Source organism: Ornithodoros turicata, chromosome 5 (genome assembly GCF_037126465.1).
Source record: "Ornithodoros turicata isolate Travis chromosome 5, ASM3712646v1, whole genome shotgun sequence".
Taxonomy (NCBI): domain Eukaryota; kingdom Metazoa; phylum Arthropoda; class Arachnida; order Ixodida; family Argasidae; genus Ornithodoros; species Ornithodoros turicata.
Window position 1 is genome coordinate 80,247,650 of NC_088205.1, and position 23,002 is coordinate 80,270,651.

General features: G+C 44.6%; 2 protein-coding genes across 8 annotated transcripts in view; one reads left to right on the plus strand and one right to left on the minus strand.

The window, feature by feature from the left end:
* Positions 1 to 359: 359 nt before the first annotated feature.
* The window catches only part of LOC135394949 (male-specific lethal 3 homolog), a 151,391-nt gene continuing 128,748 nt past the window's right edge, over positions 360 to 23,002 (minus strand). For 2 of the 6 annotated variants that reach the window (XM_064626049.1, XM_064626052.1), the window contains 11 exons: positions 7,456 to 7,563; positions 7,288 to 7,370; positions 7,107 to 7,202; positions 6,867 to 7,041; positions 6,590 to 6,784; positions 6,342 to 6,496; positions 3,599 to 3,739; positions 3,392 to 3,528; positions 1,804 to 2,307; positions 719 to 803; positions 360 to 637 (listed from right to left, as the gene is read on the minus strand). In XM_064626049.1, the coding sequence (XP_064482119.1) occupies positions 553 to 637; positions 719 to 803; positions 1,804 to 2,307; positions 3,392 to 3,528; positions 3,599 to 3,739; positions 6,342 to 6,496; positions 6,590 to 6,784; positions 6,867 to 7,041; positions 7,107 to 7,202; positions 7,288 to 7,370; positions 7,456 to 7,557 (1,758 nt within the window). In that variant the 5' untranslated portion in view covers positions 7,558 to 7,563 and the 3' untranslated portion in view covers positions 360 to 552. Of the gene's footprint in view, positions 638 to 718; positions 804 to 1,803; positions 2,308 to 3,391; positions 3,529 to 3,598; positions 3,740 to 6,341; positions 6,497 to 6,589; positions 6,785 to 6,866; positions 7,042 to 7,106; positions 7,203 to 7,287; positions 7,371 to 7,455; positions 7,709 to 23,002 lie in introns of those variants that run through there. The other 4 variants (XM_064626050.1, XM_064626051.1, XM_064626046.1 and 1 more) reach the window with 3 other exon arrangements.
* LOC135394950 (carbonic anhydrase-related protein 10-like) overlaps positions 22,604 to 23,002 on the plus strand; it is a 62,584-nt gene continuing 62,185 nt past the window's right edge. For both annotated transcript variants that reach the window (XM_064626053.1, XM_064626054.1), the window contains exon 1: positions 22,604 to 22,751. In XM_064626053.1, coding sequence (XP_064482123.1) covers positions 22,691 to 22,751 — 61 coding nt within the window. In that variant the 5' untranslated portion in view covers positions 22,604 to 22,690. The remainder of the gene's footprint in view (positions 22,752 to 23,002) is intronic.

The window sequence follows — 23,002 nt, forward strand, 5'->3', positions numbered from 1 at the left end:
GTGGTTTCGGAATGCCCTCACTTCCACTGCTTCTGCACGTGCGAACAGGATATAACGTGACACCCTGCATTTTTCTTATATCGCGGACTTCGTATGGCCACATAGGCATCAAAATAAAGGGGTAACAATACTGCAGGGATTACAGGGTGACAAAGCGCACAGGAGATTCATGAAAAGGAGCACATGAACCACAACGTGCCCAAGATTGCTGAGCACTTCAGCAGTCCATTCCGTGCTGACGCAGTTATTTATCTATTGTTATTTTGTGTTAACACCGCGTAGCAACTGTGGGGACGAGCATGGAGAGTGGACAAGCAAAGAGCACAGCAGAAGTGACCAATAAGCACATGACCAATAAGTAACAAAACAATCGTAAAGTTTATGCACAAGACATTACACGCATTTTATTTACACAACACAGGTATGAATCCCTCATCAGAAACGTGACATTTTCATTTACAAATTAAGAGCATGTTCTAGGAAGGAGTGGCAAACACCACATTGTTGAGTTCACCAATACAAATTTGCACCAGAGAAAACTGCATCATTCGATTAGCTCTCCAGTTCAGCCATCACCCTGTGAGCACTCTGGTAAGCGGACGGTGAGAACAACTCTTCGTGACGCTCAGCCAAGTGTCTAGGGAAACAAACAAACAAAAAAAAGGCAGAAATATATATATACAGACACTTTGCTTTGTGATCATAACATTTTACTCACTCAAGCAACCTTGTGAGATGTGCTCTCAAGTGTTCCAGCTTTTTCTCTGACATTCCCATTCTGGACAGCAGGTCCGGAAGCTTCACTGAAGAAAAAAAGTTAAATACCGGTAAATAGAAAGTCAAACCCAAAGAGGGAGAGTTGACTATCTCCAAGTCCAGTTTTTTTAGGTCGAGCCCCGTTCAGTTCCAAACAACGTCAGATCAGGTCTGTACACACGTCAATTTCATGATCAACAAAGCTAGCAAAGAAAAAAAAAAAAAGTGGCATCTCGGGCAAAACCTAAAGCATCTAACATGCGATACAAAATCAATTCTGTATGAATCCCTTATCAGGTCCGTACTAGATTACGCACGTGTTGCATAGTTCTCCATTTAATGTAACACTTCACTTCTGAGACTGTTCCTTATGGGGCTTGTAGTATGTTCAAATAGATATAAAGAGAGTCCATGTCTTAACACACACACAAAACACACACAAGCCCACACTCACAAAAAACAAATGTATCAGGTGACTCTATCGGAACTGGCCTTATCTTGGGTTGAATGTTCTGTTTCCTTTTAATCTTTTTCCAGGACGCAAGAGACGATAATGTGCCCTTTCACCCTCTCACATTGGGGACGAAGGAAAGACGCGTCTTCTAAGAAGCGCAATGAACAAAGTAAAGAAAAAAATGGCGTTCCTTCACAAATTTTTTGCGGATGATCTATCGAACAGATTTTTGTTCTGGAAACGGCTACGATATCAGGTGACCGAAAGGAACAGATGTTCTCATTGGAACAACTTTGTAGCTTTTATAATTAACAAGTTAATTAAGGGAGGTTAATTAAGACATTGCCTTGGAACTTTGCTAATGCCCTCCTAGGGAGTGCCCTTCAGCATATACTATATTGCAATTGATTTCATCTTGGAAAAAGTGTTATATATATATTTTTAAAAAAGCTGTATACACTTAGCTGGGACACCCTGTATATATAGCTTGTTTAAGATTTTCACCTAAACTTTCTTTGTAATCAGCAGTGCCAGGATTAGTGCTCTGCATGCAATGCTAACAGAGTCTCAATGCTTTCTAAACCATTCCTCACCAAAGAGACGGAGCAAGTGGACGGCTCCATACACCGAGGATGGTGCTCTTGACGCTATAGCCTTCTCGTGCTCTTCCGCCGGTAATAATCTCCATCTTCGATCTAGCAGCGACCCAGCAGCTCCGTTTGCTGGACCATCTTCTGATGAAGAGTGTCGTGCAGCATTGGGCACCTGTTCTGGAGCCGAAGCTAGGGATGACTTCCGCTCTGAAGCAGACGTTGAAGAAGACGTCCTTCGCTCCGGTGCTGATGTGGCAGACTGTTTCCGTTCCGGGGCGGGCGTCACAGACGACTTCCGTTCAGTAGTCGATGTCATGGACAGTTTCCGTTCAGTAGTCGACTTCATAGGCGGCTTCCGTTCCATATCCGATGTCGCCGACGGCTTTCGTTCCACAGCAGAGGGCTTCCGTTCCGTAGCAGACGGTTTCTTCTCCGTAACATTCTCCTCAGCGGACTCAACCGTTTTGTCGGCGGAACGGAGGGCTCTTCTTTCTGATGGGCTTCCTGCAAGCGTTATGAACGTAATGTTGACACTGCTGAAGTTGCAATAGTTAAATAAACAGCGTTTGGGGTAAGAACCTCTTCTTTTCTGTATTGTCAGATAGCCATATGTAAATATGCTGCCTTAGAAATCATATTATATAAGCAGCCACAGAAGTTAACAAGCAACAGTCAAACTCATAATTGAAATGCAGATTTTCATGCAAATGCACGTTATCATTTCTAATGGCTCAGCGTGTGAACAACGAAAACACACTTTCGGTGTTGATTTGGGGCCGATTAGAAAGGTTCTATATTGCATATAAATGCATGTTTGGCACATTATGGCATATTTCTAATGAAATTGTATGCATGGTGTATTTTAGCATATTTTCTCATGGCCAGGTGCTAGGGTTTTTGTCTTCCTTTGTTTTGTGGAAGGTTTTGCTGGTTTCGGGAAGGCTTTGCATTCTGTCTTTTTTGCGTGCACATAATGAAGGCGGCTTCATTTTACAGTGCGATCCTCTCTAAAATGCTCAAATTTTGCCAAGCAGGCATTTGACATATTGCTTTCATATCAAGAACAAGGAAAAGCGTTGCACATATTCAGGATTTTACTGCATATTTTGAATAATTTTACCGCACAGCTGCACGCATATTTAGGGCCGTGTGTTTTAGGTAAAACCCATAAAACTTATTTTTACCCCCCGCCCTCCCGATTTGCATCATCATCATCACTTGGAGTGAAACCTTAAAAAAAAAAACCTGAAAACAAACTTTGCAAAGTGCCGATTCAGCCCCCGGACATGTGCACCGGAGAACGCTGAGCGCCGCACGCTCAACGCGGCCGATCTGCATCTTATGTAAATTTTAAAAAATGCGAGAAGCGCTCTTTTTCTATTTTCCACCCGAAAACCTACTTTAATGCCCGGTATCACCCGATTTTACCCTGCTTTACAGCTCCTGAAGTAAAACCCTATTTTTACCACCACCCCCACTGAAAAAAAAAACAAAAACAAACAAACAAAAGAAATATTAAACCCGAAAAACAGGGCCCTATGCATATTTATCCGCGCTCTACTCGTAACTACATATGAGGTAGCCTCACTCGATCCCCTCCGCACAGGTGACGAGTCATCTGTCCCGCTGCTGCCGTTCTGGGAGGTCAGCCGCGACCTGCTACGGTGGCTCCCGACGTCCCTCTGCTGTGCGGGTGCCTGCTCTTTCTTGTTCTCTTTCTCTGCACTGCGGAAGAGGAAAGGTCACGTAGTCCTTATAATGTGCGTTAGTTACGTGCGCGGAAGATTATACTGACGGTGTATCGTGGCTCTTGGATTTGTGAGATAGGACGATTATCTCGTACTGCTTCCTCTCCGATGAGTAGAGCAACAGTTCCGGAAGGGCGTGGTCGAAGAGGATGCGGAGGCCATCGACCATTTCCTTGCACAGGTCCAACCTTTTTTTTGCAGACGACAGCTACGTGTCAGATTGTGAAACGGCGGGTAGCCGAATTTTACGTAGCAAAAAGCACAGAAAATCCTACGCCCATCACTACTGAGTAGAGTGCAGATAGCAGACACTAGACAGAGGAGCACTGTGGATGGTAAATGGTCCATAGACCCTGAAGTTTTCGAGTCTTATATTTTTCCAAATTCAGGGGGTAGAAATCGGGTCAATAAAGTGACGTCAAAAATTCGTGCAAATTCGGGCAGAAAAATTACCCATCAGACTGAGTTCGGAGAGAAATCGGGGCATTATTGTAGAATAAACGTTCACTGTACCGTTTAGTATCCAGAGTGCCAGAAGTAAGGGGCCAGTCGCATATTTTGTGGGAAACTAGTACGTCGATGCCTCGAGGTGCCTAGCCTAGGTGCAGTTTTGCAGGTAGAAATCGGGTTTAACCCTAGACAGGTGAACCTCAATTCGGGGTGCAAATTTGGGGAAAAATCAGGTTTAACCCTAAAACATCAGGGTCTATAAATGGAGTTGTCCTTGACTCATCACATGTCAACTGAAGCTACAGCGCCTTCAATCAGGATCTGGTGCCACTTAGTGTGTGATAGTGATAGTGATAGTGGCACCTAATCCCTTTTGATACAGGGCAGACTTCCAGGATGGAGTCACAGGTGTAAAAATAAAAAAAGAAAATAGTTCTCGATGAGTTCAATTCGTTTCTGTTTGTTACTTAGGTCACTTCTGTGGTTGTCTCGTGAGTCTGTGTTTGATTTTCTCCCAGTGCACTAGGCGGCTCTGTATCTGCTTGAAGGGCTCGTTTGATGGCAGGTCTTCCACTTCGCTTTCAGTTTCTGTTTCAGCTTGTTTGAACAAGCACTGCATGTTCTCATCCATTTTTTTTATCTTGGGAGCATACTCTTGGATTTTCTCGCACTCGGTTAAAATGTGTTGTATGGTTTCCGCCGCTTTTCCGCATAACTGGCACGTAGGATCAACGTTTTCAAATAATTCACTCCTTCTCTGGTTCGTTAGAAGGCATCCGGTGCGTGCTTGAAAGAGAAGTGCACTTGGCCTGTCTCCTTTGTATTCCTTGCAGGTCTCTGGCTTCTGCTTATGTTTGCCGTAATACTTGAGGCTCTGTTTTTTAGTTACTTTCTTCCGCCAGTCGTCCATTTCGTCCATTTCGTGTGTGTCAGTGTTGCCACAAGATGGTGTGTGTAGGGATCTTCTTATTCAGGTTTTATGATTTCTCAAATTCGGGAAAAATCGGGTGCTATATGCACGCGAGAAATCTGGCGCTATGATCTCTGTTTGAGATGTCATCGAGGAATTTTTGAGTGAAACAAAAGGCATATGAATGAAGTCACTGCTGTTACACTGGGATGAGAAACAAGAATATTTACGTTTCCGCTCGGAACTGGGATAATGAATGACCGCGGTATTCAAACACTTGTCCGAGCTCCACATAAAGCTCGTCTTTTTTTTCTCCTGCAGGAGGGGAATTATAAAAGGAGGACAAATAAGTTGTCACAAATAGCCTCTCTTTGCCGATATTGTGATTCACTTTTTCCGACGGTCTACCTAGAACGACAAGTTGAAGGACCGCGAGGATTTCGGGTAGATGTCGGGTTTTACCCGAATTCTGGAAAACTTGTTCGGGAGGGGGGGGGGGGGGTACTATCGTGAAAAATCGGGTTTAACCCCAAAAAGAAAAACCCTAAGTATCGTTTGTGATGTTGTCGTTGTTCCCCTAAAACCAAGGCTGTGCCTGAATTGGGTTCAAGAGTACAAGAAGGTGAAGAGTATGTTGGCGGACACTGAACATGGTGAGAATGGACAAACAGAGGGGACAGACATGGACAGCATTTAACATTTCTCAATAAACAGTCTCTAGTTGAACACTCTCCATGTCTGTCCCTTGTCTGTGTGCGTTTCTCACTATGTCCATTGAATTGTGTCCGCTCAGTTTGTTTTTGAAGCTGTGTGTGAAATTATAAGTACAGCAGCACAACCTCAGCAAAAACAGATTCAAATATTACCTCGAAGAGTAAATTAATTGAATAGACCAATATGAATGACAATTGAAAGAGAAAAGGTGATTAAATTCAATTTTTACAATGTATAGGCACAACATATCTGAGACCACATTGTGCTACTCTTAACCCTTTAGAAACACTTGGCCAAAAATTGTCTCTGTCAGCGCATGACTCGGATAACAATGCATACCCCTCTTGATGTTATCCTTGCCCATACAGCTAAGATAAGATAATCTGCTTATCTTCCAGATGCTGTTTCACAACATGAGATAACAGTTCCTGCTAGGGCAGACCTGCAGAAATACCATGCACTCTCTGCTTGCTCATAATTAGTACTGTGCCAGCTTGTACAAACTGCATGTAGCAAAAATCAATGACAGGACAGAGAGCAAACAGTAAACGTGCCCGAAACTGACACGACACCAAGTTAAAAAAAATAAGCAAAGCAACCTAGTTTATCATTGGAAACAGAACGTAGGAATTTGTTGATCGTTCCTTTGCTTGTAAAACAGAACATGATGAAAGAACAATGGATCTCCACTAATGCCCGTCGTGATACTAGAGTACCTTGTGTGGGCTATGTCAATAGGCAGCTGATTTGAAGATGACTTTGTGTCCTGAGGCTTTGACGTGGCAACGCGTAGGTGCAGGTACGTGGCGTAATGCCTTACGTAGGCCTCCAGGACATCAAGCACGTTGGGCTTGCATGGGAGCTGCAAAAGCTGGGTTAAACATGTGGGTAGTCAGAAATTATGCAACGAGTTGGAGAGGAGGTGTCTACCCATCTCGTGTATTGCATACGTGCAGTTTTGTACCTTCTTTTTGCAGGTCACGTAGTAGCAGTCGTCTTCAAGCTTCTCCTTCAGAAGTTGGGGCACATCGAGGCAGAAAGTTCCCTCAGCTGCAACTTCTTCTTCTTCTTCTGACTCTTCCTCTTCTTCCTCCTCCTCTTCCTCCTGTTCATCATCATCTTTTCCTTCACCGTCCTCACCAGCTTCGTTGTCGTCCTGCTGAAGGAAAGAAACTCCTGAGTGGCTTTTCGGGGGAGGAATCGCGACTTTCGTAAAAAAAAAGCGGCTCTGACGGTCTCACCTCCGAACTCTGTTGTGACTCGGACGAGGAGGAGTCTTCAGTTGTGGTAGTCGACTCTGCCCTTTCCTTTTCTTTCTTCTCGTTTTGTCGCTGTCGTTTCTCGTTGAGTTTCTTGTTGATGCTTTCTTTCAAAATGGCCGGGACTTTGCGCCGTTTAGCTTTTCCCGCTTGCAACCTGAACAACACATGTCCAAGTGAGTACACCGCTCAGTCAGAGAAGAACAGCAGCGACAACTTTACAGTTTCTGTGCGGCCTCCTCCGCGAGCCTCTTCTGAAGCTTTCGATTCTCGGGGTTATCGGGAAGAATGAATTCTTCTGCTACGCATCGGTCCCAGCTGAAACAAAGCATTGTTTCTTTATGAATATACAAGCTGTAGTTAATTGGCTTGGAAAGCATGTCGAAGTTTCACGCTGCCCCACCTGCTGTTCCATCCACTGAAGTGAATCAGATATTCTGCAACTTTGCGACCACGGCTGTCTTTGTCAACCACCAGCTCAAGCACCTGCAGAGACATTGTACTCACAGGATTGCAGTCTGACACGGAAAGTCTGCGTCTCCCAGAAGACAGAATAAGCGGTATTACTCACTTTAGAGTCATACAGGACCTTAGCCTTCGACGAATCTGGTTCATAACACAAGACCTTCTCGCCTTCAGAGAACTTGAATTTCACTCCTCGAGTCGAAACCATCCCGTGCTGCTGTAATAGCGTCATCAATTTGTTTCACCGATCTATTTGTTCTGTTTGCTGCGATAGTTCTGCATTTTAACGTTTTCTGAACGTATGTTTGAAAAAAAACTTTGAAGCTCAGCTGAGGCTCAAAAGTGCCAATACAGTTTGAAAACACTGAGGGGCCCTATACAACGAAAGAATGGCAAACTTTGGCTGGGAGGAGATTGGCTGAGAAAATTGAGGACTCCATTTGTAGGATAAGTATTGTTTCGGTTTCGGAATCGTACGCCTTTCCGTTTTTGCTCGTGTAGCTAACCCGTCTTACATTAATAACGACCACGGGACGAGCGCGTAAGCTTGGATGAAGCGGATGCAGGTATTAGGGAGCCTCCATATATTTTATTAGCAGCTCTACATGAAACGTGCTAGATATAGTCTTACCGGAAGCAGATTACTAGGTTAGAGGTGTTAACGTCGGATTTCCTGCGTAAGTATATCTGATTACTGCAGAATATACTAGTGGGTACGTAATGGCGAAGACCAATGTGACTCCCGCGACAAGTGTTTCACTGTCAGCACAAGATTTACTTACTTATTAATTTATTTCGCTTGAGGCGTCGCGCTGTGGCTCTTGACAGTCGTTGGTAATATATTAGTATATTCCGTAGGACGTTGCCCCCAATCTCTCATCCTTGCAGGCACACATCTGTACGTATTTCCCTCACTTATTTAGTAGCATGCGTACAGATCTCAGATAAGACACTTGAGTGAAAAGAGTCCGAGGAGCAGTGGCTGGGCAAGGGAAATGACAAGGAGGTCCATCAGTCCGGTGGAGCAAAACGATTTGAAGCAAAAAACCTAAAGCTTGTCCTCGGCCGGACGATGCGTTGAACACCGGAGGAATGCTATCGGCACCCCGAGGGTGAATCTGGAGGATCATGTTAACAGGTGCGGACGCGTTCCTTTGTTTGATCGCGCCCAGATTGAAGGTTCTTGTAGGTCAAGATTTGACAGGGAGATACTAGAGATGTATTTGATTGAGGAACCTTGACTCCTGAAAAAAAATGGAATATATTCGACAGAACATGTGGAGGAGCCCGTCCTGTGTCCTTCTCCTTTTTGTACCTGTTTGTGTTTTTTCAGCTCCTTTATGATGTCGTTCTCGAGGTACCAACAAGCCAAAATACCCTTAATTATTGCATTTTATCGTTTAATTATTTATTATTTTATTTTATTCAAACCATCCATAAGCCGTCAAATATGAGGAATTAATTTGGGTTATCATGAAGTTACAGTACCGAATAGCTGAGAATAATCGACGGTGGAGCGCTGAAGGACAAAACAGCATGACGTTCGAGAACAAAGCTCCGGTGTAATGCCGCAAGTAAGAGCTCAAAATAAACTGCTGACAATCTAAAGAAATACCCATTGCTCGCAACCCAATCCATTAAAATCCAGAATGATCGCATGCCGTCTGACAGTTGAATGCGTTGCTGCGCGTAAGCGCTTAATGGCTTGTTATCGCGGGCTTGCTGACTGTACCGGGACAAAACGAAGATTTATCTCGCGTATAAAAAGAGGACGAACAAGAGGCGTATTTCAATCATATTTCTGTTTTCATTCTGGATATGAGACGTGCCAGACGATGGAAGAACTCGTGTTATGATCCCTCTTTTCGGCATAGCGTGAGCACTTTAATGTCTTATTATAGAAGCGCGAACGAAAAGCAGAGAAAGAGTGAAGAGACAAAAAAAAAAAAAAAAGAAGAAAAACTACAAGATTTATCATTCTCGCGCAACTAGGTCACCGTGCTAGGTCATGTTCAACTTCCGACTGTGTTTTAGGACGATTTTATTGGCGGGAGCGTCTTTCAAGACGGTGATGGATGAAATGGGAATTTAATGTGTTAGGGACAAGTTACTTGATCAATGATTTCCCACTGCTCTCGTTTTTTGGGTGTGTATCTCTGCTTTCGGAGATCAGACGACGAAGTTGGCAAGATGCCAACAATGGGTTTCAAATACAATAGGTGCTGCTTTATTTATTTATTTATTCCTTGCTAGCGCCGCGAAGCAACTGTGGCTATGAGCGGCGTACAGACGTGGATAGATGGAGAGAGGACAGCAGGAAGGAGTGGGGGGACAGAGGGGTTAGTATGCCTCCTGGGCCGACTTCAGGGGGAACTACATGCCGACATTTCTCTGGAAAGTCTGCCGGAAAGCCGATATAGGGAACACCTCAGACCTCAGGCCGGTGGTAGGATGCGAACCCGCCACCTCCCAGTGTTCAGCAAGACCTTGGCTACTACCAACGACCAGATGCTTTTACCCGCTCAGCCACGCCGCTAGTAATAGGTGGTGGTAGTAGTGGAATTGCTTGCCGTAGTTGGCCACGCTTAAGCGGGCAACGTCTACTATCGCAGGGTGGACCGTGCGTCCTGGGCCGACTTCATAAGGAACTGTGCTGACATTTGTCTCGAAGCGTCCGAGGAAAACCCAGGAAAAAAAACATCCAGGCAGCACAGCCGGAGCCCAGATTCCAACCCGGTTCACCTCCCAGTCTCGGCGTGTTAATAGATGGTTCTGTGAAGGTTCCTATACGCTCGCACTAAGTACTAGATCCCGTAGCAAATGATAATGGCGATATTTTTTTTGTTCGGTTAGAATCGGCGCGCTTGTTTTAGAAGACAAAGCTTTAAATTTCGATTCATTTCACTCGAGGTATAGTGATGTATAGTGTTGGAGTTCTTGCCCCGTATAGTTGCTATCAGGGTTTTCAGAAACAAACGCACGTAAATACGAATTTGTGCAGAACCATACAATGACCCCCTTGACTCTCACTACTTCAGTCTGTCCTCTTTCAATGTGTCCGCGTTGTACGACACTCATATCCACAGTTGCCCCGCGGTGCTCATACGGGACTATAAGCGGGATGATGAAGGGAAACCTGCGTGCATACGATCACATTTTTTTTCGGGTAACACATCGTTCTAACGGATCTCGCTGAATCCCAATGAACGTGGGCTTGACACGTGCGAGAGGTAAGTATACGATGATCACCGTTCTTGAAACGAAGGAATCCCCCTAGGAACACCTTAGCACAGCCTGTGGTGGGGTTCGGCGTTCCTCCCAGTCTTCACGATTACCTTTATTGGAGTATCCATTAAGCCGCGGCGCAGGTCTGTACATAAATAGCGTAAGAATGAGCAAGCATCCAATTTCGATCCCCCGAAATTTTTGAACGACCTTCAATGCTTCAGAAAGTTGCTCCTCGTCCTCGTCTACGTAAACACTGGTTCACAAAGCAAGAACTCTTTCTTTGCGCACAGAATAGGAGGCCATAATTACCGCCTATTATTTATTGTAATGGGACCTATCTTTGTTATTAGCGCGAAACCATCAGGAAGACAGCTCTTTCCCTCGCTTCGTTCCGATAAATTGATACAGGGATAAAACGAATCCCCGTATACGATAAACGACCGTAATGGCGCAAAGCCATTGAAATTGAGCCACGCAGACCTTTGTTCGGCGACGAATAATGGCCACATCGCTCGAGGTATTTTTCCGCTCCCTTTTGTGTTTGCCATCCTGTCAACAGTTTCCAGCTTTTTCGTCAATACTGATCAATACGAGGTTCATGTATTTATGCATCGAGATTAGCGCTTTGCAAGTCCATGTTTCCGCTAGGCGAGGCGATTTGGAGTAGCGTACATAAATATGAGTGTATTGCGATGATCCAAACACGTTACTGTTTCGTTTTTTTTTTCTTTTTGCGTTATTTTTTGTGTGTTTTAGCTTTGGTTGTTTGGTGGGGCGTGGGTGGCAAGGTGAAGAAGAATCAGCCGGAGATTTTACAAGTTGAAAGTTGGGTGTGTGTGGTGTAGGTGTCCTTACTTTCGATGGTTTTGGCTTCTATATATAACTATGGTTTCTATATAGTATAGGGCGGGCAGTTTTTGTTACGGCGTAGTTTAACCGCTTGTTCGTGTAAACCCAGCGCAGGAGTTACAAATGAGACAGAGAGCGCTTAATATTTTAAATTTGCTACCAAAACTGAGGTAAAACGGCTCGGGGCGACGTCTGGTGGCAAGCAATCCCCAATTCGTCAAGCAACAGTGGTATATGTTTCCGACTGACTTGCTGCTCCGGATGGCTACGTAGCCGACACGTAGCCAACTTCTTTCGATTTTGACCCAGTGTTGTCCGCATGCAATGTAGTTTTGCCGCCATACTTGGGGAGCAATGCGCAGTTGGTGGCAACATCGACACAGTGTTGCCCGTTTAATTTTCTAAAAAATCTACGAGTGCAATCGTGACGAAAGTAGGAGTGGAAGAAGACACGGAATGCCCAATATAATATTGAATATATATATTGAAAAATCACCCGCAACAAAAATATTAAATATGAGATACTGTTCGAAATTTCAATTGAACTTTTAAGGTAATTTATTGAACCACCTTCGTAAAAGAAATATAAAATCTGTTGCGCGCGCACACACAATAATTATTAATTCCTGGTAGCGTAACAGTAGCAACCCTGACCGGTGGAGGGTCTAGGTTCGATGTCTGGCGTCAGTATAGAGCATTTCTCGTGCACGTTGGACATTCCTCAAGCAAAAGGTAAAAAAAAAAGAACAGCACGGTTCACAACCATTTGTCTGTTTTGCATTACTGGTTCTGAAAGATAATTTACCCTAAGTCGATTTCTTGTTTTAGGTACCTGAGTGGAAAATTGTGCAATGGATGCCTAAATTTTGTAGCTTACTATGTCGAGGTACACAGGGTATATTCATCCAGCGCCGTTACAAAGTGCTATTTAAAAATTCCCACCATTAGTCTTCACTACGGGCTTCTTACTGTATATGTATCCAGTTTTGTAAAAAAAAAAAAAAAAAATCGGCGCACCGGAAAATTTGGGTTCAGCGGTATTTGTTTCCGGTTGAACGTTTGCCACGGCTTACGACCCGATTGATCAATTTGTTGCCGGAAGGAATTGAATTTTCTGAATTTAACTCCAAAGCCTGCAAAGTGAATCTAACAACATTTGCCAGAAACAAAGCGGATGTCGGGTTTACCCCATTTCCTCACAAAATGCATTCCCTAACACAATGTTCATAGCCAAAAAAAAAAGTAAAAGAAGAAAAAAGTGTGAAAACCGTCGTTTCGACGCGCACAAATTGTCGTCTACCGTCAGTTCCGCTTCAAGTTAATGCAAGAAGAACAGTTTCATACGAATCATACGAACACTGTCTGTTTGCATCTGAAGAGTATCTGATTCATGATTCAACTTTAGATACGTTTGCTTATATGCTACCTCATATTAGACACACTCGGGGAAGTACGTTCTTTCTGCGAACATCACTTTCTCATTTCATGCACTCTTATCAATGCACCGCTGGTGTCTGTTCAAGAACTGCATTTTTTAATCGAATTATGCACCTGTTTTCAATGCATTGCATGCACGCACGGCCACGTTCGTCTCCCCAATCAGTTTCCCTACCGAGTGAGAGTTCTGTAGGATAGAATAGAAAAGAATAAAAGAAGTTGAAAGAAAATAATTCCCACCAGTAGTCTTCATTACGGGAACTCTTACTGTACATGTATCAAATTTCCTATATAAAAAAGAAAAAAAATATGTTCTATAGAAGTCTCAAGTCACATCCATCCTTTCATTGAAACATTGTACCGGTCATAATCGCGTGAAGGATATTCAGCGCAAGTACGGAATGTAACTTAAAACGCGCTTAGGTTGGTGCAATCTTGAATCGACGCAAAATGAGCCGCAAGCTGTCCCGAAAATGACGTCACGGTAATTGTTTGGAGTTCTACGTCGCGCGACAGCAACGGGAGCGTTAAGCAGATTCCCAAGCGTCTTATATTCCCGGGTTCTCAGGGGAACGTACTCTTTTGGTGTCTCCACTTTACGGCGTTTGTGAGGCTACTCTGAAGGGCAGCATGGACTAAAAACCAGTGATGGTCAGTAGTTAACTACATGTAGTTAAACTAGAAGTTAAACTACCTGATTGTAGTGTAGTGTAGAAATGTAGTGGCAGCTAGTAGTTAAACTACTATTTCGGGTAGTTAACTACAGTAGTTAGGTTACTGCAGGCGCCAACTACTTCCGATTTTGCCGCAAGCTTTACGGCACGATTGTGCTTCCGACTTTTACCTTGAGCTACTTGTTGGATGAGGTGCAGAGCAATTGTGCATTGCATGTGGACTATATCTTCACTTTTATCACTGCTTGTGACTCATATTTAAGTGTCCAAGGACACTATAGAATGGGATTGGTGTTGATGGGCAACGTTAAGCAGTTATAGATGTAGTTAAAATACACTGGAGTAGTTAAAGAAGTAGTTTTAACTACCTCCCCTGAAAAGTAGTTGAACTACTAGTTAAACTACTCCATCGCGAAGTAGTTAGTAGTTATCGTGAAACTACTGTAGAAGTAGTTAGTGGCCATCACTGCTAAAAACACAGATGCACGAGCTGGTGCGTCGTTCGCAGCTTAGCGCCGAAGTAAGAAAGGGTCCGGTATATTTTTGGTTGTAGCTTCGTAACGGAATCAAAGTTTTGAATTATGATAACTAGCACAAAATTGGCATAGTGTGTAACGTAATTTGAAGTGAACTTGTTCTTGCATTTTAGTGCCCCCTTTAAGTACACACGCGATCTATGACAAAAAGAGCCGTTGGCGATTGCACTCCTTGAACTAGTTCAGGAGGTGCAGCCAGTGCAGGCGAAAAGAATGAACCTTATATTTTTGCATAATGTAAAAACCCCGAGACTAGGGTGCCCCTAGTCCCTATAGTCTCGGGGTTTTTACATTATGCATCATCTTCACCAGCTCGCTTGATTCTTAACCATTTTTTCATTGTCTTATATTTTTGTATAGTTTTCTGTGTTTCTGTCTTCTTTTTCTTTTCGGGAATAGCAAGCCTCGTGAATGGCTAACCTGTCATTTTCCTTGTTTTCTCGATTAAACATATCCCCCCTTTAATTTATATTAAAGGTACCGTAAAGCAGCAAAGAGACAAGTCATGTTGAAAGCGTTGCGTTTTTATCAGCTTGTTGTTTATAAACCCAGCCCAGTAAACAAGAAATGTGGCAGAGAATGCTTAATATTTTTTGCTTATTTTGCTAGCAAAACTGAGGTAAAACGGTTCGGGGCGATATCTGGCGGCAAGTGATCTCCATCTCGTCAAGCAACAGTGATCTATGTTCCCGACTGGGTCCCGATGGTTACGTAGCGGACACGTAGCGAACTTTTCGTTTTTATAGCCCCAGCGTTGTCAGCATTGAATGCAGTTTTCCGCCGTACCTGACGTGCTCATGAAAGAGCAATGCTCATTTGGTGACCTCTTCGACACAATGTTGCCCATTATTTTCAATTTCAATTTTCTAAAAACTGTGATTAGCGCAATTGGGACGAAAACTGTGACGTAACGTGCAGACTGCAGACTGAGGGCAGACGTACAACGTGCATACTTATGGCCTACTATTATGGGGACTACCGAGGAGCTACACGTTACACACGCATAGACATCTTTGTCTCGGGTGGACACTTCCCAGACGGTTTTCGTTACGCCATGAGTAGGAAAAGACAAACTCGTGGGGCGACGGCGCGTCTCCTGCGACATATTATTGTGCGCTACCCTGTGTTTGCCGAGGCCTTACCCACGCGGACACCTCCCACGTGCAGCTTAGGACTACGCGTCCACATAATCCCCTGGCAAATACCGCTCGGTGAAGTGTGTTCGTTCTATGACAGCGTCGATGCTGATATAGAAGACGGTAGACCTGTTGGATGGAATGCCCTTTGTCCATGTGGTGGGCTGCGGGATCAAATTCCGTTTGCGTTGTGCGGAGACTGCGTGACATTTTTGAAGGGCACGCAGGTTCGGTAAAGCGGACGACGCGAAAGTCTTTCCGAGACCGACCCGGGAACTTGGAACTTTCGCATTACGGGTTGAGCGCTAAGACAAATCGAGACCGGCGATGCAGAAGATAATTTTGTTTTCTTTCATTTCTTATTTTGGCTCACAGACAAAGCTGTCCGTTGGTAAATTTTGTGTGTGTGTCTGGCGTTGAAGGCGCTCGAGTTTGACTCCCTCGCCAGGTGGCGGTGTTGCGTCCACAAGGATGAAAACTACAAACATACAGGGTATTTCACCTAACGTGTTACAAAAGCCGCTAAAAAATATACTTGGCTCAAAATTATAGGGTCAACGGCATTTATCTATGCGGAGATTTTTGCCACGTGCTACGAGTAATTTTATCATATTTTAATTAAATGAAGTCTAATTTCGTGAATTGAACTCTGAAATCTTCGAAGTTAAAGTTGAACGTTTTCTTGAAAGAATCACGAAGCGCGTTGAGCGATTCAACCCAAATCCACGCTACCTGCTGCTACGGTAACAGCCGAAAAAAAAAAAAAAAGAAAGAGCAAAAATGGTTGCTTCAGAAGCATGATTGGTCTCTCAATACATTTCCATACTCCTGTATTTCAGCATTACTAAACAAATATTTGGATACATAAACCCACTATCATACATTGAGTACGAGCAATTCTAAACAGGTCACCGCAACGACAGAAAAAAAAAAAAAAAGAAAAGTTCCTTCACAACTTTTTCTTTTCTTCCGAGTGGCGGCGCACCTGTTCTGGCTGCTCTTATTGACACGACAAATGGGGCAAGAGAGCGCCGAGGCGAACGTGCGTATTCCGAGCACGCCCTCAGAAAAAATATGTACGTTCCTGTAAAGCGTGCTTTGCCTGCATAACAGGAAAGAGCCGCAGAAAAGCAAATTAAACGAACACGACACGGTGTACGTACACACAGCGCACGTCATGTAATACACTCGTTCCTGATTTTTTATATCACTTTCTATATATTTACATGTTTTATTTTATCACGTGTTTTCGAAGCCACATACCGGGTGCAAAAAAGTACTTTCTCCTGTTTTTTTTTTTTTTTTGTGCACGTCACAGTTAACCACAGTTGTAGGAGGTGTAGATTCTGCGAGTTGTGTGTGTGCGTGCGGGGGGTGGGGGAAGGTACGTGCCACGTGAACATTCAGGTACTTGTTCGTGTATGTTAATGGGTATTACAAGCACAATAACACTTCAATATCGCAGGCGAAGTCACGTTTGTGCAGAAGATTCACTGTAAGCGGTACGCCAGTCATACATATTGCGAGTATATTAAGTAACGATACCGCATTGAGCAATCATCGTCCTTGTATTCCTCTTTCCAGAAAATGTGAAAGCTATATAAAGCAGACACTACCGTTTGTACGGCCAATTCGAATTGATTTTGGTATGCTTTAATAGTTTCGTGCGAATATTCAAAATTTTTTTAATATGGAAGCGCATACTCATATGTTCGATTCGAAACGAATACGAATTTCGGTGTTCGAATTGCTAATCGAATCGAATGCCTTTTTTCATAGCGAATATATTCGAATAGTTGCCGCGCAAAAGGTCACGCGAGAACAAACCAGTTAATCTACAGCGAAACCGCCAGAGACACTGTTTAAGTGCACTTCCTTAAGTCAAAACGAGGTGGCGCAGCACTCTGCTTCGTCCTCATTTTCTCTTAGGGTTTGTGCTTTGTTGCGTGCATAGCGTACAGAATGTCCACTATCATGGTGGCATTACTACAGGGTGCCAGCTACAGGGTGCCAGCCAGCTTGCCAACGAGGCACGGAATTATCTTACTATTCCAGCTACCCAAGTAGCAGGCGAACGACTATTTGTGACACCGTGTACCGTGACACCGTGTACCGTGACATCGTGTACCGTGACACCGTGTACCGAGACACCGTGTACCGAGACACCGTGTACCGAGACACCGTGTACCGAGACACCGTGTACCGAGACACCGTGTACCGAGACACCGTGTACCGTGACACCGTGTACCGTGACACCGTGTACCGTGACACCGTGTACCGTGACACCGTGACACCGTGACACCGTGACACCGTGTACCGTGACACCGTGTACCGTGACACCGTGTACCGTGACACCGTGTACCGTGACACCGTGTACCGTGACACCGTGTACCGTGACACCGTGTACCGTGACACCGTGACACCGTGACACCGTGACACCGTGACACCGTGACATCCAGAAGGGAGAGCCTTCTGCCGGATCACGTAGAACAGCCAGTGTTCCTGCACGGCAGCACCACCTTCTGAATGCACGCTGACAGAGATTTGGCGCTTTTATACCGCTGCAAATTAAAATAATATCTATTCTCTGCGTACGTTTCCTGTACGTTTGCACTTGATTTCCGCTCCGCCTATGGGTGCAAATCTTTCGATTTTGCAACCATTCCTTCGTACCCGTTTCGATTCTACAGTCATTCGCTTCGTATTCGCTTCAGTTTTCAAACCACTATTCGCACAAGGTCTTAGAAAATGTTCTTAGAAAATGCGTTACTTTTTTCGCGAAGTCATAAAGAGTGAACAGCTCTTACGCTTAAGCGCGCCAATCGTCTTACGTAAACGTGAAATTTACGTAACCGTCGAAGTGCAAAGATTGCGTAAGTTGCGTCGCTCTTTCATCGGTGTGCAGTCTACGGCTTTACGGAATAATGTCGCATTATAAATTTTGTAACGGCATCGTTAGAAGTGAAACGTTTTAGTTTCATATTGCACTGAGGAGAAAAAAAAAAACGGGGAAAAGGAAGAGACTTAATGAGGTAGAGGATGATACGTGAACTGAGCAAACAAATGTGCAACTCTTCTTGGTCTGTCAGGATCTGCTCCATCTTCACTGTTGTACAGAGTCGACCACGAGCTACGCTTCCAGGTGCTGTGTCTCCTGCATAGGCTCCGGGCTGAATGTCCCGTACAGCGGTCGGTTGCTCCACAAGCTGGCCGAATCATCGTCTCCAAACTGCAGCGAGTGCGATGTTGTCGAGGACACAAAGCACATCCTCCTCAGGTGCTCTAAGTATATGCAGACAGTCGCAGGACACTAGAAGTTATTCTGGCTCGCCTGGACGTCCGGCCATTTGACCTTGTAAATCTCTTCGGTACTCAGCCATTCAGTCATCAAGCGGCTGCATTGAAAGCGCTCCTGCGTTTCCTTGAAGAAACGCACCTGATTGACATTTTGTGACACTTTCTGGTCCCCCTCGTTTGTGACAAGTGTTCCAACTGGATGTTTGTCTCCTCCTCTCTCCCCCTCCCCCGCAACTATACAGGGTTTTCTCCTTTTTTCCCTCGACTAACTCTGGCTAAGCGGTCCGGGGTAGCCAGTAGGACGTCCCCATTTTTTTTTTCTTCCTCTCTCATATCACATCACTTAAACAGGTGTTCCGTGTATTCCAATCGTTTCAAGTGGGCAGTGGTGAAAAGTTCCAGTAGACATGAAGCAGGCTCTAGTTGATCGAATTTCGGCGCTGTCGCAAATTTACATCCGTACCGACTCGTCCCTCGTCTTACAGGTAAAGTCTTATCATGAAAACAGTCCCCTATAGGAAGTGTATAGATAGATATGCGTTCATTTATTCCGTGCTCTGGCGCTAACCACTTAGAAGTCATGAAATGAAACAGTAACAGAAATGATGACAACAAAAGTATTTGCTGGCTAAGGTGTATTTTTATTATTTGTTTCTGCGTATTTCGGTGTTCCGATACTAAATATATGAAATAAGCGATTAAATAAAACGAGCTAAACAATTATTTACGTTCCGAAAAGTGTCCCTGCCCTGAACGATATCAACATTTTTACACACGCAGTATGTTTTTTTTTACAAGGTACAGAAACACACTAAGATACAAAAAATGCTCTTTAGTCGCCTCACTCAAAAACCGTTGTGTAATAATGTAACGACGCTTCTCTCCCCCCCCTCTCACACCCACCTTCCTCTTTACACTAAAAGCTCTAACGACGTCTTCCACTTTCAATTTAACACCTCCCTCGCGGGGCCAACAAAGCGTATCATTTTAACACCCCCGCCGAGCATCCTCCCCATCCCTACAACTCCCGTCTTACTCCCTCACAGGAGACTTCCTTCGCTTTCCTTACCGTCACCCCTTTCACGGTCCACTTTACGACCGTCAACGTCGTAAAGCTGACGCAGTTAGACAGGGCCCATTAGGCATCCATTTCTCCGCCGTGTATACGCCCGCACACGCACGCACACACACACTGCGTTCACGTCCACTCCGAACCAACCTGGGATCGGCTACAGTGTCGTCGTCGTAGTCGGGGGGATCAGAAATCGAGTTAGGTCACTTATGCACGTCCGTAAAACAATACGAATAACGGGACCCAAATTGGGTTTCTTCCGTCCGGCGAAAGGGGGCAGCCGAGTCGTAATGAAATTTATTTCGCTATTGTCATCCGTCGTGCGATTAGATCGATATGCGAGGGGGAGTTGGGGAAGAAAGGGAAGGATCTGTCCGATTGAGTGTGGCTCTAATCCTGCCCTTAGGATTCTGTTGGTGAAGTCCGGGCCCTCTAATCTGGGGGCCTTCCACGTGATAATCCTGCTATATGGAAAGACTCACCTCGAGGGTTTCCTTCCCCCATTTCCCCTTTCTTCGCGGGTCGTAGGGTTCTTACGTGTTTTTAAGGAGGGAGTGGATAAAGTGATGCTTGCTGTCGTAGTCCGTGTGACTGAGTGTTATAGTTTCATATAGGAATAGGAACAGAGGAGTCTTTCTTCCAATATGGATAAGGCTTTGAGGAGAGTAAGGGAAAAAGGGCTCGGAAGGGAAGATGGGCGTTTGAGAAGGGATGAAGGACGGAAACTTATGACAGTTTCGTGCATTTATTAGAAGTGTAGGGATAATGAAAACTTGAAATACGATTCGGGCCCCTATTTACCCGGCGCTACTCTATATTGCACCATGTGCTCCATTCTAAGTCTCTCTCTATTAAAGAGTTAATAAAGAGTTAATAAAGAGTTAATAAAGAGTTAATAAAGAGTTAATAAAGAGTTAATAAAGAGTTAATAAAGAGTTAACAAAGAGTTAACAAAGAGTTAACAAAGAGTTTTAGAATAGGACACCCAAGGTCTTTGGGGCCACACGTTATTTTCAGTATGGGAACGCAAACTCGATCCAAACTGAAGTCGCGTTGCTTTCGCGCGGAAAGTCGCGGCCACGGAAAGGAAGCAAAAGAAAGACGCGTCATTTCGTGTAACATATATTCCAAGCGCTATTTCGGAGCAGGACTTGTGTGTTTCACATTAGATGAATTTCTCACACGACATGAATGCCTTGGCTATCGCTCGATAGTGGTGCAAGTGCAAGGTACTTGGGCCTTGGGGTTATGGTGGGGGTATCCTGTTCTAAGACTCTCTCGGTGACTTTGTTTGCGTCCGCGGTACGCTCCGTTTATTGGATACCCTAAAATTGGCGCCCCGTATTCTGAAACCTCATATTCTCCTCATACACAATTCCTCTGTCCTGACTTCTTTTTCACTTCACCTCTCCTTTTGATAACAGTAGGGTACATGGCAATCGGCGTTTCCTTGCGGTCACCTAATGACACCTATTACAATACTGCCAAAACAAAAATGCATCAAAACAATTTTGGAATACTATACTGTGGGTGTTTCACCTAAAGTGATAAAAAATTCTAACTGGCGGAGTACTCGTCCGAGGATTGTGGGACTTTCGGCAATTACCTTCTGGAAACTTTTGCCACCATTTAGGAAGGCTTTAGGCAATTTTGAATTGCGGGAAATTTATTTTTAAAGTGAACTTTGAATTTTTTTTTAAAAACAGAAGTATGAAGCCCTTCACGGATAACCGCAGACCCAACAAAAACTATACACAGTATAGCAACATGAAATAGTCAAAAAAAAAAGTTTGTAAAAATTACGCTTTAGCCTCGCCTGCTTGATTTTCGAAAAAAAGCGCGCGCGACATCTCTGTCTAGAGGAAGAAGCGTCCCCGCCTTCATTTGTTTTGCCTTCTTTGTACTAAAACGGTTGTCACCAGCATAAAGGTCCAAGCGGGGGAAAGAAGGGTAAAACAAGAGGTGGGAACACTTCCTCCTCTCCCCGCGTCTTCCGTGCGCTCTTCTTTGCGGCAATCAAGCAGGCGGGACTAAAGCGGAATCTTTACTATTTTTTAAAGACTATTTTTGTTGCGATACTGTGCATAGTTTTTGTTGGCTGTGTGGTTATTCGTGGATGACCTCACATTTCTGTAAGAAAAAAAAGTGATGTTTGCTTGGCAATTCTCAAAGTTCAATTGAAAAAAAAAATTCCCTCAATTAAAAATTGTCCAAAGCCTTCGTAAATGGCGGCAAAAGTTCCCAGAAGGTAATTGCCGAAAGTCCCACAATCCTCGGGCCAGTACGTCGCGAGGTAGAATGTTTGATCACTTAAAGGTGAAGCACCCTGTATAATTTGTGTAGAAACATAATTTGTCACCCTACATAATGCGCTCGCTCTCTGCGGTCACTGACCTAATTAGCTAACTAGGAGGCTTGCCGTGACGTATCACAACGTAGCAGGTGATGCCCTAGCAAGATCATCTTAAAGAAGACTGACATCAGAACAAAGATTAGAAGGCTTGGCCAAACTCAGAACAAATACAACACTTCATGTGCGCGCTTCTTATTTCGACGCAATTTAAAAAAGAAAAAGCGTCCAAGAACTAAACAAGCAGCGTAGAAACTTGTATGACTCAAAATAGCCTAAAGTCCGCGCTCGAAATAATTGCAACCTGTCCTTCACCGAAGCAGGGCGACACGCAGTTTCAATCCCACTAACCTTCCCCGTGTCCTGCCAGCGTATCCTCCCTAATATTCCCTTCTTCCGGGTCACTCATCGATATCCCTGTCAACCCCTCGAGCCAACCGAACACAGCAGCGCCGATACTGCGGAGGGGCGCTTAGACACTAATCACGCAGAATTAGCGCTCGAACTTGAAGAATGGGTCTGCCGGAGGAGAGGGAAGAAAGGATTAAAACCCGACGCTCGGCCCGATCCGGGACGGACGCACGCGCCTTCGATCTTTCCCCGCTCCCATTGGTTGAAAGCCTGCACGTGACGACGCTCGCCGCGGCATAAGAGAACCGCGCGTCTCTGGGACAGACGCACGTGCGTGCAGGCGGGCGCGCTGCGAAGACGCGCCCGGCTGGTTTCGCGAGAAAAAGTTAGCTTTTGATCGAAGTGCCGCTCATGGAGTCACCGTTGCTTGGAGTGCGGACGCTGGTTCTCACGGCAGCTGCTCTGCTTAGTGGTGAGTTTATTGCTATTGTTGTTGTTTGTTGTTTGTTTGTTTTTGCCGAGAAACGTCTCGTTTTCGTTAGAAATCGGTGGTATCACGGCAATGCGACGCTGATTTTACATCGACACGCACATGTGGATAAGCGGAGAGGGGACGATAGGAAGGAGTGAGAGAGAGAGAGAAGAGTGAGAGAGAGAGAGTTTTGAGCGTCCAGACCCAATTTCACGAGGATTTGAGCGTGTAGCTCGGACAATATCAAACAG